The 14,541-nt window shown below is 39.6% G+C and overlaps 1 protein-coding gene across 3 annotated transcripts in view; it reads left to right on the top strand.

The window, feature by feature from the left end:
• IGF2BP3 (insulin like growth factor 2 mRNA binding protein 3) overlaps positions 1-14,541 on the top strand; it is a 153,382-nt gene extending 138,841 nt beyond the window's left edge. For 2 of the 3 annotated variants that reach the window (XM_086694346.1, XM_086694362.1), the window contains 5 exons: positions 4,292-4,408; positions 7,543-7,617; positions 11,047-11,178; positions 11,849-11,962; positions 12,239-14,541. In XM_086694346.1, the coding sequence (XP_086550472.1) occupies positions 4,292-4,408; positions 7,543-7,617; positions 11,047-11,178; positions 11,849-11,962; positions 12,239-12,337 (537 nt within the window). In that variant the 3' untranslated portion in view covers positions 12,338-14,541. Of the gene's footprint in view, positions 1-4,291; positions 4,409-7,542; positions 7,618-11,046; positions 11,232-11,848; positions 11,964-12,238 lie in introns of those variants that run through there. The other variant, XM_086694355.1, reaches the window with a different exon arrangement.

A 14,541-nucleotide genomic window follows, 5' to 3' on the forward strand; every position in this document is an offset into this window, starting at 1 on the left:
AGGAAATCATACCAAGGCAGATGGAAGAGTGATAAGGCAGTACCTCCTCAAATGAAAGTTCTGTTGGGCTGTTTTTCTTAAGAGTCACTTACAAAGCACATCCTATACCTGCTGGAAGTAGAGTTATGTCCTTTAATTTTTCTTCTTTTTCTTTCTTTCTTTTTTTTTTTTTAAGAGAGCACAAGTGGGGAGAGGGGCAGAGAGAGAGAAAGAATCTCAAGAGGCTCCATGCTCAGTACAGATCCTGACGCAGGATTTTATCTCATGATTATGAGATCATGACCTGAGCCAAAATGGAGTCAGACTCTAAACTGAGCCACCAAGGACCCCCCTGCCCTCCATTTTAAAAGAATAAATATGGCTCAAGAGCTAGAGAAGCCCAGGTTTGAATGCTGGTTACAATACCAGTCAGTATATTACTGTGTGCATCTCTCTGGCTCAGTTTTCTCATCTTTAAAAGGCAAATGTTGGGGTACCTGGGTGGTTCAGTTGGTTAAGTGTTCGACTTCGGCTCAGGTTATGATCTTGCGGTTCATGAGTTTGATCCCTGCTTGGGGCTCTGTGCTGACAGCTCAGAGTCTGGAGCCTGCTTCAGATTCTGTATCTTCCCTCTCTCTCTGCCCCTACCCAACTCCTACTCTGTCTGTATGTCTCTCTCTCAAAAATAAACATTCAAAAATGTTTTTAGAAATGGGAATGTTGTTAGTTTATGTTAGTCGGATGGGTTGTGAGGTGTAGATGAGGTAATGTACCTTTCACAGAGGAAACACAAACTCTTGACACTCCCTGATCATACCTTCTTAAATCTGAAGTTTTGCAGGCTTTCTACACATCTCCCACCATGTTAAACACAAAGGTAGCACTCAGATGTTACATGAATGGCTTAACTGGAATCCCACCATTCTGAGTGGGAAACTTTGTGTATAACTTGATAATTATCAATTTTAAATGTTCAGACCCTTTGTCTCCAGCTAAATTTTACCTGTAAGAGTTTATGTAACAGAGGTATACAAGGGCACAACTTTTTGTACAAAGATTTGATTGCACCATCACATGAATTAGTTGAAAATTAAGTACACACGAACGCATGCACCAAGATAAATCAGTAGTCGAGTCTAGCTGGAGGAATGCCCTACTAATAGGTGAGGGAGGGGCATCTGAATGACGTGGGAGGAGGAGATGCAAAGTGTATCTCTATGGTAAAAAAACAAACTAGAACACATTATTTGTAGGATGCTCCCATTTATTTACTATTTTTGGTTCATTAAATCTATTTCCTCCCCATGAAACGGGTCTGCCTGTCCTTACCTCGTTTTCCACGTCATCTTTTCCACTGGGTTTAAGTCATTGTTCCAGAGAGTTCTGCTTGAAAGAATTGAACTTTTTGGGCATGGCACTTCATTGGGTATTGAGTTGATCGTAGAGGTAACAGTTATTTGGGTCAGTGTAAATTTTCCTGATTGATAACTTGAAGAAAAGTTTTTTACATTTTCTGATTTAATGACCTTTTATCTTTTTATCTTACCTAATATTTCCTTTTTCTCATTTCAGTTTAACTGGTAAATAGGCAAAGGTTTTCCTTTAAAGAACCAGTCTGGCCTTTTTGTTATTTCCAGACTGTTAACTGTTTACTAATTTATTATTATTTTTTAATAGTTTTATTTTTAAGTTTGAGAGAGAGCATGTGTGTACACATGTGCAAGTGGTGGATAGGGAAGGGGCAGAGAGAGGGAGAGAGAATGAATCCCAAGTAGGCTCTGGACTGTCAGCACAGAGCCCAAGTCAGGGCTTGAACTCACCAACCGTGAGATCATGACCTGAGCCGAGACCAAGCATTCGACACTTAACTGACTGAGCCACCCAGGCGCCCCTACTAATTTAGTGTTTAAAAAATCTTTGCTTCTTGGGGCACCTGGGTGGCTCAGTCAGTTAAGGGTCTGACTTCGGCTCAGGTCATGATCTCACAGTTTGTGAGTTCAAGTCCTGCATCGGGTTCTGTGCTGACAGCTCGGAGCCTGCAGCCTGCTTCAGAGTCTGTGTCTCCCTCTCTCTATCTGCCCCTCTCCTACTCTCTCTCTCTCTCTCTCTCTCTCTCTCAAAAACAAACATGAAAAAAAATTTTTTTTAATAAAAAATAAAAATTTTTTGCTTTGGAGGAAGGAAACTATAAAGACTTCTAAAAAAAAAAATTCCTACCAAATAATGTGAGTAAACTGTCCTGTGGAACAGCATTCTGGTAAGTGCGTATTGAGGGCCAAGTAGCATGGCTGATGCATCCATATGTGTTTCTGCTGTTGATCATTGTTATCTCCCCATAGACCCAAGGTACTGAGTGCTCCATTCTTGCTGCTTGCACTCTGGGCTTAATAGGGAGAAGATGGAGTTGATAATGCTACTGGTAATTTTTGTGTTGTGAGAGTGATGGTCATCTGGTGGACCAATATTACATAGCACAAAATCTGTATCCACTTACAGTAAAAATGAATAAGCCCAGTACTGCTGTTTTCTTTGACTAAGATTTTCAGAAACTGAACATTCTAAAGATTTTCCTAGTTCCTGGGATGCTTGAAAGCAAAACTTTGGCATGTTTGAGACTTTTTACCAATTTGGGAAGAGTTTTGTAAATTAGAAATTAGATGGAAGCTGTTTTATGGCCGAATGTGAACATATGACAGTACTGAGGGACCAACTTGAGTACTGGACAATGGAATCTATAGTATACTACATAATAGGAATGGAAGACTTAAGACAGAATTCTGTGAAGTGTTTCTTACCAAGTAGTTAATGTGTACATTTCTTATTGCAATATATCTTCTAATATCTCTGTAAATCTTAGCTTAGCTGTATTTTTTTTAAATGCGTATTAAATTTTACTTGGTTTATTAAGTTGTGTATCATCTTAAAATAATTTTTGGCATAGGGGCAGCTGGGTGGCTCAGGCAGATAAAAATGTTTGCTTCTTGATTTTGGCTCAGGTGAAGATCTCATGGTTCATGAGATCGAGCCCCACATTGAGCTGTTTTCCCTTACCAGGGATTCTCTGTCTCCCTCTCTCCTGCTTGTGCTCTCTCTCACTCTCTTCAAATAAATAAATAAATAAAAAATATTTCTTGGCATATGTAGGAAACCTATACCTGCTTGTCAATTTTTCTGTAACTGAAAATTGCTCTTAAGTGTTAGAAAATAAAATATTTAAAAAAACATTTCTTGGAATGAATTTCTTAGAATTCTCCCTGGAAGCATGTTTTCTTAATGTTGTTAGAAAGTAAGTATTAATGTGTGAACATGTGCACTGCTTCTGGCATCTTAGAACCTGTAGCTCACCATAACATCACTGAATTTTGGATTAGTCTATTTTTTTGGAACCCAGTCCACTGTGTCTCTTGAGTGTGTCCTTTAACCTTACAAGAATGACCATTTGAAGGGAGACAACTCAGGAAGGACATAGTTGGCTTGAAGGGGGAAGTTAAAATCCATTTTTGAAAAATCTTTCAGGAGGTAGCCTTCAAAATGTTTTCTGGGGCATCAGGGTGACTCATGCAGTTGAACAACTGACTCTTGGTTTTGGCTCAGATCATGATCTCATGGTTTATAGGTTCAAGCCCCGTGTCAGGCTCTACACTGGTCATGCAGAGCCTGTTTAGGATTGTCTCTCCCCTCTCTCTCTGCCCCTCCTCTGCACACTCTATCTCGAAACAAATCTTTAAGAAAAGATTTTCCAATTTGTCCATGTGTAAATGGCAAAGGAAGGGCAGAGATAAAAGGAATAAAGAATTATATGGGAGAGAATCTTAGGGCAGTTTACTATTAAAGTGATAAAGTTTTCTTCTAGTCCTGTACTCTGCTTGGGTGTGGTGCATACTGAATGGTAGTGGTAAGGTTTTACACTATTTAGTCCTATGTAATGACACTCAGGAGTTGTTCCCTTTGAGAATAGGTGTGTGTTTACGAAGCAAAACCTACATGGATAAGGTGTAGAATAGGTGTCCTTGGATACAGTTGTTTGTTGATGTGTAGCCCAGAATTTCATTTACTTGTCAAGAACCTAAACTTTACAACATTTACGTATCTTTTAAATCTGTACACCAGTGACATTCTAAAGTTGAGGCAAATAGTGTAAAGTGACCTTTTAAATTGAGTGCTTTCAGGTTGGACAGGAGATCTTCTCAACTTTAGGTAAACTCTTGCCAACTTCCTAATATTTCTACTGTATGAGAACACCCCATCCCTATGCCAATGATAATAGCCTGACTTGTACCCAATTCACATGTATGTCCTGTCTTTCCAACAGCAATCAGAAACGGAGACTGTTCACCTGTTTATCCCAGCCCTGTCTGTCGGCGCCATTATCGGCAAGCAGGGGCAGCACATCAAGCAGCTTTCTCGCTTTGCAGGAGCTTCTATTAAGGTACCCTTTTGCCAGCTGTGGCTCTTAGTGCCTTAATGACAGTAAGTTACAGAAACACGAGTTGTCCTGCCACTTCATAATTGGAATTAAATATTGCAGTGTATGCTGGGGTTACACGTAGGGTGTGACACAAAACCGCAAACGATAGTAGCTTCAACATAGTAAGTCGAATTTTGTCTCCAGGAAAAATAGGAGTTGAGTAATCCAGGACTGATAATGGTGGTTTTGCCCCACCAAGTCCTCCACCTAGATTGCTTCCAGCTGATCATCCCTAGGCAGGGCCTTGGTCCCTCAAGCTCACAGATGACACTATTCACTGCTCTCCCAATCAGTCTGTGGTCCAGCCAGCTGGAGAAGACAACATTAAGACCCCTTCTCTTATAAAGGCTTCTTACTAGCTGCCAAAGGGAAATGCAGTCCATGTATGTTTACCTAAATGTTTTATTGTTACGGAAAGTGGGATAACAATTATCAGGGAACAACTAATGGTATCCACCAAATAGATAATTGTGTGCTCTGAAGAGTCTGTGTTTTGATATGCTGAGAAATAGTATAATATCAGACGTACAGGTCATTGTGTTTTAGGGAATGCACAAGTTGATAAAAGTTGGATACAGTGACAGTTTCCTTCATGAAAATTACCAATCTTTTGGGTGTTTTTTGTTAATGTTTTATAAAAATTTTACTTAAAAGAATATAGTACACAACAAAGCTACACTCAGATGTTAATAGCGTGTTTATTTCCAGCTGTCCCAAAATGGGAAGAAGCACATGTTCATCAACTGGCAAATGGATAAACTGTGGTGAAGCTATACAATAAATATTAAGAACAAACTATTGAAAAATAAGAACATGGTTGAATCTCATGACACGTGCTAAGGGAAAGGATCAGACTCAAAAGGCCACATACTCTCCGATCCACTTTTATGAAAATATGGGAAAAGGCAGAAGTACTGGGATAAAGAAAAAGTCAGTGGTTGCTAGGAATTAGAGGTGGAAGAGAGGCTTGAATACAAAGAGATAGCAGGAAGAATTGTGGAGAATGACGGAACTTTTTATTTTGATTGATGTGGTGATCTGCCTATGCATTTGTTACAAAAGAATGAATTTTACTGATGTAAATTAAATAGTGAATAAAAAAGGCAAAACACAGTAATAGTCCTCATGTGCTCTCCTGTAGCAAAAGATAACAAAATACATGAACAGGAAATGGGGCCAAAATAAACAGGTAAAGGAAAAGAGATGGTAAACAATCAAGTAGTGAACCAACTTTACTATCCTGCTAGTTTCCTGACTAAAAAGAAATCTTGGACACATGCAAAAAGAACGTAGTAGACTGGCTTGGGGGAAAACCTGCAATGAACATTTTATGAACAAGAATTGAGTATTTACGTATTCACTTGTTTCTCTTTTGGGCTTCATGTCTGTTAAGTAACAGACATATATCTGGTATTGTTAATATAATTATTTGTGTTCACTTGTTGGACATGAAGATTGTTCCTAACTTACCCTGCACATAGTGCAGTGATGGACAAAATTTGCCAAATTGTTAAAAAAAAACCTTATTCTGTAAGTCGATAAAAATAGATCTGGTGAGCCAAAGGGCATGTGTTTTCAGGCTTCTCAGAGTAGGCCCAGGCCTCCATCACCAGTATTAACAAAAGAAATCTAGTCAGAAAGATAAAGAATGCTATCTTTTTTCCAGGGGTTTCTTGTGAATAATTCTAAGAACTTAGACTAAAAATTAGTAAGTGTCCCTCATAAAGTAGGAATAATATTAGCATGGCTCTAAGGTGACAGAGAGAGGGAGAAAGCACTGACTCCATTAAAAATAAAAACATTCTTGGGGCACCTGAGTGGCTCAGTTGATTAAGCACCCAACTCTAGATTTTGGCTCAGGTCATGACCTCACACTTGGTGAGTCTGAACCCATATCCAGCTCTGTGCTGACAGCATGGAGCCTGCTTGGGATTCTCTCTCTTTTCTCTCTGCCCCTTAACTGCTTGTATGCATGCTCTAAAATTTTTAAAAATTGTATAAAAAAAAAAAAACCCTTTTTTTTTTTGTAAATATGTGGAAAAGTGTCTAGTAGCTTGTATAAGTAACTGAAAGTGATCATATTGAGTGGTAGAATTTGAAGTAGTTTTTATCATATCCTTTGCTTCCTATTCTTACGTAGTAATAATATATTTTATAAATAAGAATTTGCTTCTTGCACAGCATTATGTCTAGCAATTTTTTTTTTTATTTGAGAGATTGAGCAGGGGAGGGTATGGGATGGGGGAGAGAGAATCTTAAGCAGGCTCCAAATTCAATGCAGAGCCTGATGGCAGAAATTGATCCCATGACCCTGGGATCATGACCTGAGCCAAAATCAAGAGTCACATGCTCAACTGACTGAGCCAACCAAGCACCCCTAGGAAATTTTTCTTCTTTTAGAACAACTCCTGCCAGCTGGGTCCCCAAATCCTAGAACTCTGGAAGAATGCTCATTTCCTCTCCTTTCAACATTTCCCCCAGCTCAGGCTGTTTGTGTGATTTCATATATTCTGCAAAAATATTAAAGTCATTTACTTTGCTTCTGCCAAATTAATGTTAATTTCGTATGTTACTCTAATGAGCATATTCTTCAGGGCGATTTACCAATTGTCTTAGATTTGTGAACATATCAACTTCTTGCAAATACTGAAAGCCTGGGGGTTCTGATGTATGTGGGCCAAAGACCACATTTTGAGCACCACTGTTTTAGTGTATAGGAAGGAACATGGGTAGTGGAGACAGATCCGGCTCTCTCCAGCTGTATTAGCTATGTGATTATGGATGGGCCACGTAACTGAACTTGTTCAGCCTTCACTTTGCCCTCTGTAGAGGCAGCACCTCATTACTATCTAGTGAGGATTAGCTGAGGTTAGGGGCGGACATTTATATCCAGGCTAGTCATGGTGTTAAGTGCATAGTTGACGACAGTAGCCATAACCAGTGAACACAGATTAATCACTGCCGCTCTACAACTTTCTTCTACAAGACTTTAATTCTACATTTCAAGAAGTCCTACACAGATGTCAGGCTGGTTTGTGTAATGATATTACAGTGTCACCTGAAAGTGTCATTTCCCCTTGTTGTGTCTGTTACAGATTGCTCCGGCTGAAGCACCAGATGCTAAAGTGAGGATGGTGATTATCACCGGGCCACCAGAGGCTCAGTTCAAGGTATGTGCTCTACTGTGTGCACAGGTAACAAATGAATGGATTCGAAGAATGTTAATGCTTTCTTTTCAGGAACTCCATAACCTGGCTTCTCCCTTAAATATATCTAAAACTTGGGGCGCCTGGGTGGCGCAGTCGGTTAAGCGTCCGACTTCAGCCAGGTCACGATCTCGCGGTCCGTGGGTTCGAGCCCCGCGTCAGGCTCTGGGCTGATGGCTCAGAGCCTGGAGCCTGTTTCCGATTCTGTGTCTCCCTCTCTCTCTGCCCCTCCCCCGTTCATGCTCTGTCTCTCTCTGTCCCAAAAATAAATAAACGTTGAAAAAAAAAAAATTAAAAAAAAAAAATATATCTAAAACTCAGTAGAAGGAATCTCCCAATGGAAATTTCTAAGATTTAGAACCCAAATTTAATTTTCAAAAATCAACCAGACTTTGTTTTAATTTTGAGAATTTTATAATGGTTGCTGGGTTTACTATCTGCCAAGGGAGAATGTGCTCAGTGCCTTGTTACTATATGAAGATGAGACTTTTAAGACTGAAATTTACAAACCTGTGTGGTTAATATGCCTCAGAAAACTTACCCCAGATTTTTCATCTTGTTCTTGAAAGACCTTAACTTTGACTATAAATGCCCTCCTTTTCTTGTTACCCTTGGGTTAATTCTGAGCCCTTGTTCATAGTCTAACCACAAATCACTCTAATCCTTCCAGTTTTAGAAGTAAAAATCATAGGAACTCTTGTGGCATTTGTCCTGATGTGAACCATTGCTCATATTTATTCGAGTTTGGGGCCGTTGCAGCTGGAATGCCCCTCCCTGCATACTGAGAGTTGATGAAGAGCAGAGACTGGCCAGCTGGGCTGCTGGTTCAAATCCCAGCTCTGTTATTTGCCTTTGTATGACCTTGGGCAAGTTAACTTTGACTGGCTAGTTACTCAGCTATAAAATAGGGATTAGAATACCCAAAAGGTTGAAACAAGATTGTAAAGTGTAGAGAATATATCCAGTGCTTAGACTATCACATAATATGAATATGCTGGTGGTAATGTTCAGCACTCAGGGTGAATCAGACTAAGACTCTGCCAAGTTCTCAATACTTTGGAGTACATGATTTCTCCCATAAAACTTAGTACAAGTGTTGTAAAAGCAACTACTGAATTACAGTGTAACTATTTTATCCCAAACCCGTGTCTTCTTCTTAGCACCTAGTAGTAGCTGTGTAACAGGACAACTCTTCAACCTTAAGCCTTAGTTCCCTCACTTTTTTTTTTTTTTTTCCAACGTTTATTTATTTTTGGGACAGAGAGAGACAGAGCATGAACGGGGGAGGGGCAGAGAGAGAGGGAGACACAGAATCGGAAACAGGCTCCAGGCTCTGAGCCATCAGCCCAGAGCCTGACGCGGGGCTCGAACTCACGGACCGTGAGATCGTGACCTGGCTGAAGTCAGACCCTTAACCGACTGCGCCACCCAGGCGCCCCAGTTCCCTCACTTCTAACATGTGGCTAGTAACAATGTCTACCTCTCCCTAACTCCCCACTTTTAAATTGTCACTTTCTTTGACCTCTCCACTGTGGGACATTTTCCACAAAAAATCCAAAGCTTTTTTCACTTCCTTTACAGGAAGAACAGGAAAGAAAAAGGAGGTGCTTTGAGATGTGGGTGCAGTTGGCTAGGCTCAAACTCAGGTGAAGACATTTCCTCCCTCACACCAGCCTTCTGGTCCAGGCAGTTCAAGTCCTAACTCACAAATGTTACAAACTGCTTCGTATCCTGAACCTACAGGATCAGTCACCTTTGGTTGGAAATCTTAGAAGATAAATGTAAACATCAGTTCTTGCATGTTTCTTCTTGGTGCTGAGCTGTTACTTCTTTATAAGTGGGACTACTGTCTTGTTATTCCTATGATTGTATGCTGGGAAATTCAGTCTGTTTCCTTCCATCCTTCAGTGCCCATGTGGTATAGTCATCTTAAATGGAACAGTTAAGAAAAACTGTAATGCTTAAATATCATTTACGTGATCAATGATAATTACAAATGAATTATTTTAGACATCTAAGGAGTGGTAAACTTCCTAACCCATATTTTTTCTTAAGAATTCAAAAACTTTTGTTTTGAAAGAGGCATATATATCCCTATGTCGTTCGACTATGTTAATACCTATTATCTGTGGCCTGAGACTTTTGAGAATGAATGAAATATAGGGTACCAAGATGAATTTTGTTTGTTCTGTAATACCCTGTAATGAGTTTATCATTTCTGCACAAGTGAAAATGTGTTGGGTACTTTTGTTTTGATTTGCCCTGGAGGCCTGTCAAGTTAAACCAACTCTGACTTCTTTATCCTTTGGTATATACTAGAGCAAATTAATGGTTGTACGTAATAGGAGTTTTGTGGTTTTTTTAGAGGTTTATTTATTGATGTTTTGAGAGAGCCTGTGTGCACAAACGGGGGAGGGGCCGAGGGAGACTCCCAAGCAGTTCCACACTGCCAGCACAGCGCTTGACACGGGGCTTGATCTCATGAATTGTGAGACCATGACCTGAAGCGAAATCACGAATTGGATGCTTAACCGACTGAGCCACCTACACACCCCTATAGGAGAAGTTTCTTAGGTATAGTGTCTAGATATGCAGTAGGTATCAGGATGTGTTGACTATAAATATCTGAAGTGTGTGTTAACTTGATTTTGTAGCCTTATTACAAAAAGTAGAAGCCACATGGGTAAGATAAAGAAACGTGTTTAAATAAAAAAGTACCTTTTCAGCAGGTATGAGCCTGCCACAGTTCACTCTGTAGTTTTCCCCATCTCTTATACTCAAGTAATATGCAATTACTTTCTTCCCTCCAGTAGGAGAGTTTTTTACCTTTTAGTTGGCTAGTTTAGTAGGATAGGAGGGCAAATGGCCTTTTGCCCACAGAAATATTTAATTTTACTTAGGCTGACTACTTTTTATTTTTTGATGTTTATTTTTTGTTTATTTTTTGAGGGCGGGTGGGGGAGGCGGGGGAGAGGGGCAGAGAGAAAGGGAGACAGAGAATCTGAAGCAGGCTCCAGGCTCTGAGCTGTCAGCACAGAGCCCAATGTGGGGCTTAAAACTCTTGGACTGTGAGATCATGACCTGAGCTGAAGTCGGATGCTCAACTGACTGAGCCACCCAGGAGCCCCTAGGTAGGCTGGCTACTAATTGCCTTTAACTCTTTTTGTTCAAAGAATAAACCATATTCTTTATTCATTCAGTTGCCACCTCTGTGGTGCGTGGTTGTTAATGTGAACCTTCCTAAGTTTGCCTCTTAGGCCATCTGCAACAGTCTATTAAATGCAGATGTGTCCCTGCAAAGGGGGCTATTCCACTGGATATGAGCCGTCTTTAAAGTTAATAGATCTTTTTTCCTACATGAATGACACTGATAGGATATGTTCTCATCTGTAGGCTCAGGGAAGAATTTATGGAAAAATTAAAGAAGAAAACTTTGTTAGTCCTAAAGAAGAGGTGAAACTTGAAGCTCATATCAGAGTGCCATCCTTTGCTGCTGGCAGAGTTATTGGAAAAGGAGGCAAAACGGCAAGTACTTCAGCAAAACCTGTGCAGTGGTATGAAAGGGAAAGCGTTGAAAGGTACTTAGGAGTTCCAAGTCCCTGAATTTTGGCTAATTAATAAAAAGCAGGATCATCTGGGCCAAGGTTTGGAGAAGACTGCCTTTTGTCCTTCCTGAGTGTTGGTATCCGCTACTAGTGAAAAGTAACGCCCCTTGAGACCACTCTGTGTGAGAGGGCTAACGTAGTAGGGGCAGCTGGCAGTTTTCAGCTGATGGAACGTCAGCTATTTTTGCACGCTTTATGGAAAGAATTTTTTTTTTAATTTCATCTACCTTTACATATTACTATAACAAGCAAATGGTTTCCAATTTCTCTTTAACACCTGTAACGTCTAAGTTGTTTTCAAAGCTGTTTACAATTTTGAAGTAATTGGGAGTATACAATTGGGAATCAGACTTTCAGGGTTTGAATCTGGTTCTGCCATTCACTTGTTTAACTGGTCAATTTCCTTGGCTAAGTCTTAGTTTAATCATCTTGAAATGGGCATAATACTGATAACCTGATAGAATTATTGGTGGATTTGAAGATATTTGTAAAGCCACAGTTTAGTGTTTGGCACATAGTAAGTGCTCAGCAAATGGTAATTTTTTTTTTAATAACCTTGATTTAATAAGATCTGTATTTATCTTTTCCAGGTGAATGAGCTCCAGAATTTGTCAAGTGCAGAAGTAGTTGTCCCTCGTGACCAGACACCTGATGAGAATGACCAAGTAGTTGTCAAGATAACTGGTCACTTCTATGCTTGCCAGGCAAGTGGGTTCTCATGTGATAAAACAAGCTGTTTTGCTTCTTTGACAAACGGAAGCAGTCTTCCCCCTGGGTGTGCCCTCACCACATATAAATATTTAAAGTCGTTTGGTGCTAAACATGCCAATCCCTTTTTAGCAGGTGATTTCAGAGACTCTACTAGCAAACTAAACTAGTGCGGATCTTTAATCTACAAATCTGAAGTTGAAACGGAAGGGTAAAATAAATTTTAGTAACTTTTGATCGGGTAGAAATTTCAAAGCTTTCTCCTTTCGCAGGTTGCCCAGAGAAAAATTCAGGAAATTTTGACTCAGGTAAAGCAGCATCAACAGCAGAAAGCTCTGCAAAGTGGACCACCTCAGTCAAGACGGAAATAAAGGCTCAGGAAACAGCCCACCACAGAGGCAGATGCCAAACCAAAGACAGATTGCTTAACCAACAGACGGGCGCTGAACCCCTAATATCCAGAATTACATGCACAAGTTTTTACCTAGCCAGTTGTTTCTGAGGACCAGGCAACTTTTGAACTCCTGTCTCTGTGAGAATGTATACTTTATGCTCTCTGAAATGTATGACACCCAGCTTTAAAAAAAATAAATAAAAAATAAAAAAAAATAAGGGGGGAGGGAGGGAAAGAGAGGAGCTCTGCACTTCCCTTTTGTTGTATTCTCAGTGTAACAAATATTCTAATTTTTCTTAATATACCCCCTGGTGCCAGAAATTGGCTTAATGATGCATTCACTAAATTCATAAAATATAGATTGCTCCCAAATCCAATTGTTAAAATTGGATCAGAATAGAGTTATTACGGGAACTTAAGTGTTAAGCTATTAGCATAGAAAAACCGTTCTCTGTTGTATTTGTACCTAACACTAACACGAATAACCTAAGGGAAGTGCTGAATGGTGTTGGCAGGGGTATTAAACGTGCATTTTTACTCAACTACCTCAGGTATTCAGTGATGCAATGGAAACAAAATTGTTTTTGTTTTTGGAGAATTTTATATACTTTATAAAGATAAAAAGCCCAACAGTTTTTTAAAAAAAAAACTTAAAATTTAATTAGCTGACAGGAAAATAACTGAGAAAAATTTTACTCCTGACTGGTGACAGTAAAGCTGGAAAATTAATTTCAGGTTTTTTTGAGGCTTTTGACATCATTAGTTGGAAAATCCAATAAACGTTCAGTGATATGGAGCAGTGCCTATATTTGGAGAGCAGCAATACCATTTAATTTTTCGTTTATGGTAGGGAACGTTTTTGATGGTACTAACAGAGCAAAGTGGTTGCAGGAGGTTTTGGAACGGCTAGTTTAAATGGCTTCAGGAGACTCCGGTTATTTGTTTGGCTCTGTGATTAAATGCAGAAAAATGCTTTGTGCTTTAGACTATCACTACCTAAAGGAAGCGTGTCAGTCAAGAGATGCAGCCCGTGGACCATGAACTGACTGGCAAAAAGCAAGTTTCAGCTTGTCTTACGGGGTGCTTAGTTTGCCAACACATGTCAGACCAGTTGGTCTAGGGTTGGAGCAGGCCCCAAAAGGATTGCTTTGTGAAGACCAATGGGGCACTCAGATGGTGTGACAGTGTTTAAAGGCAATGCACAGGCTCCATCTCCGTGGGCCGGGCACTGTCATGAGCCTCGCTAAGCTATTTCGAGGATTTTTAAACTGATAAATCAAGAAAAATGTAAGGCCACCTAAAATATTATGTACAATACAGCAGGATTTCTGTGTTCTCTGCAACCACTTATTTGAAAATAAGTCAGAAAGTGGAGGATACCAGAAATCTTTTTGAAATATAATTTGACTATGAGGACACATTTGACCTTTGATATTTGATACTGAACTCACGTGCCCATTCCTTAACTTGATGGCAAAACCCGGTATGTACAATTATGTGGGTGTGGGTGGTCTCCAAGGCCATTCTGCTCTCAGAATTGTGTTGCTTTTGTTCAGTAAATGATCAGTCATTATATTACACTGATCTGAAGGGCATATATATATAACCCTTTAGAAAATAATGGCCTCATTTCTACTTCAAGATGAATTTCTACGAACTAGGTAAGTTTTTCTGAAGATCACTGTTAACAATTAGACATTTTGAAAATGACTTGAAATGTTTTCCTAAATGTTTCCAGAAAACCAGTTTATTTTGTAGTTTTAGCCAAAAAGTGCCCTTTGTCACACGATTCATATAGCATTATGTTTTCATACAATTAATTGCAAAAATTAAAAATCAGACTGGCTTTCTGGTTGGATTTCAGGTGAGATGTGGTTAGGCCAGAGCTCTTCCTCAGTGTTTGATTTTTCCCATATTTGTTGTTGTTGTGTGTGTACACACACACACAGGTGCTGCATTTATATCTGCTGGTTTAAAATTTTGTCATATTTCACTTCTAGCCTTTTAGTGTGGTAAATCATGTTTTACTTTTAATTAAGCAATGGTAATGGAGTATCTAATTCTGTAATTGAGTTTTGTACTCACCGCACATGGATCATTCCTCATCTGTAATGTGCCCCAAATGCAGCTTCATTTTCCAGATACCTTGATGCAGAATAAAGTTTTTCATCATTAGGTGCA

The sequence above is a fragment of the Puma concolor genome, chromosome A2 (assembly GCF_028749965.1).
Source record: "Puma concolor isolate L17-30 chromosome A2, mPumCon1.1.hap2, whole genome shotgun sequence".
NCBI lineage: Eukaryota > Metazoa > Chordata > Mammalia > Carnivora > Felidae > Puma > Puma concolor.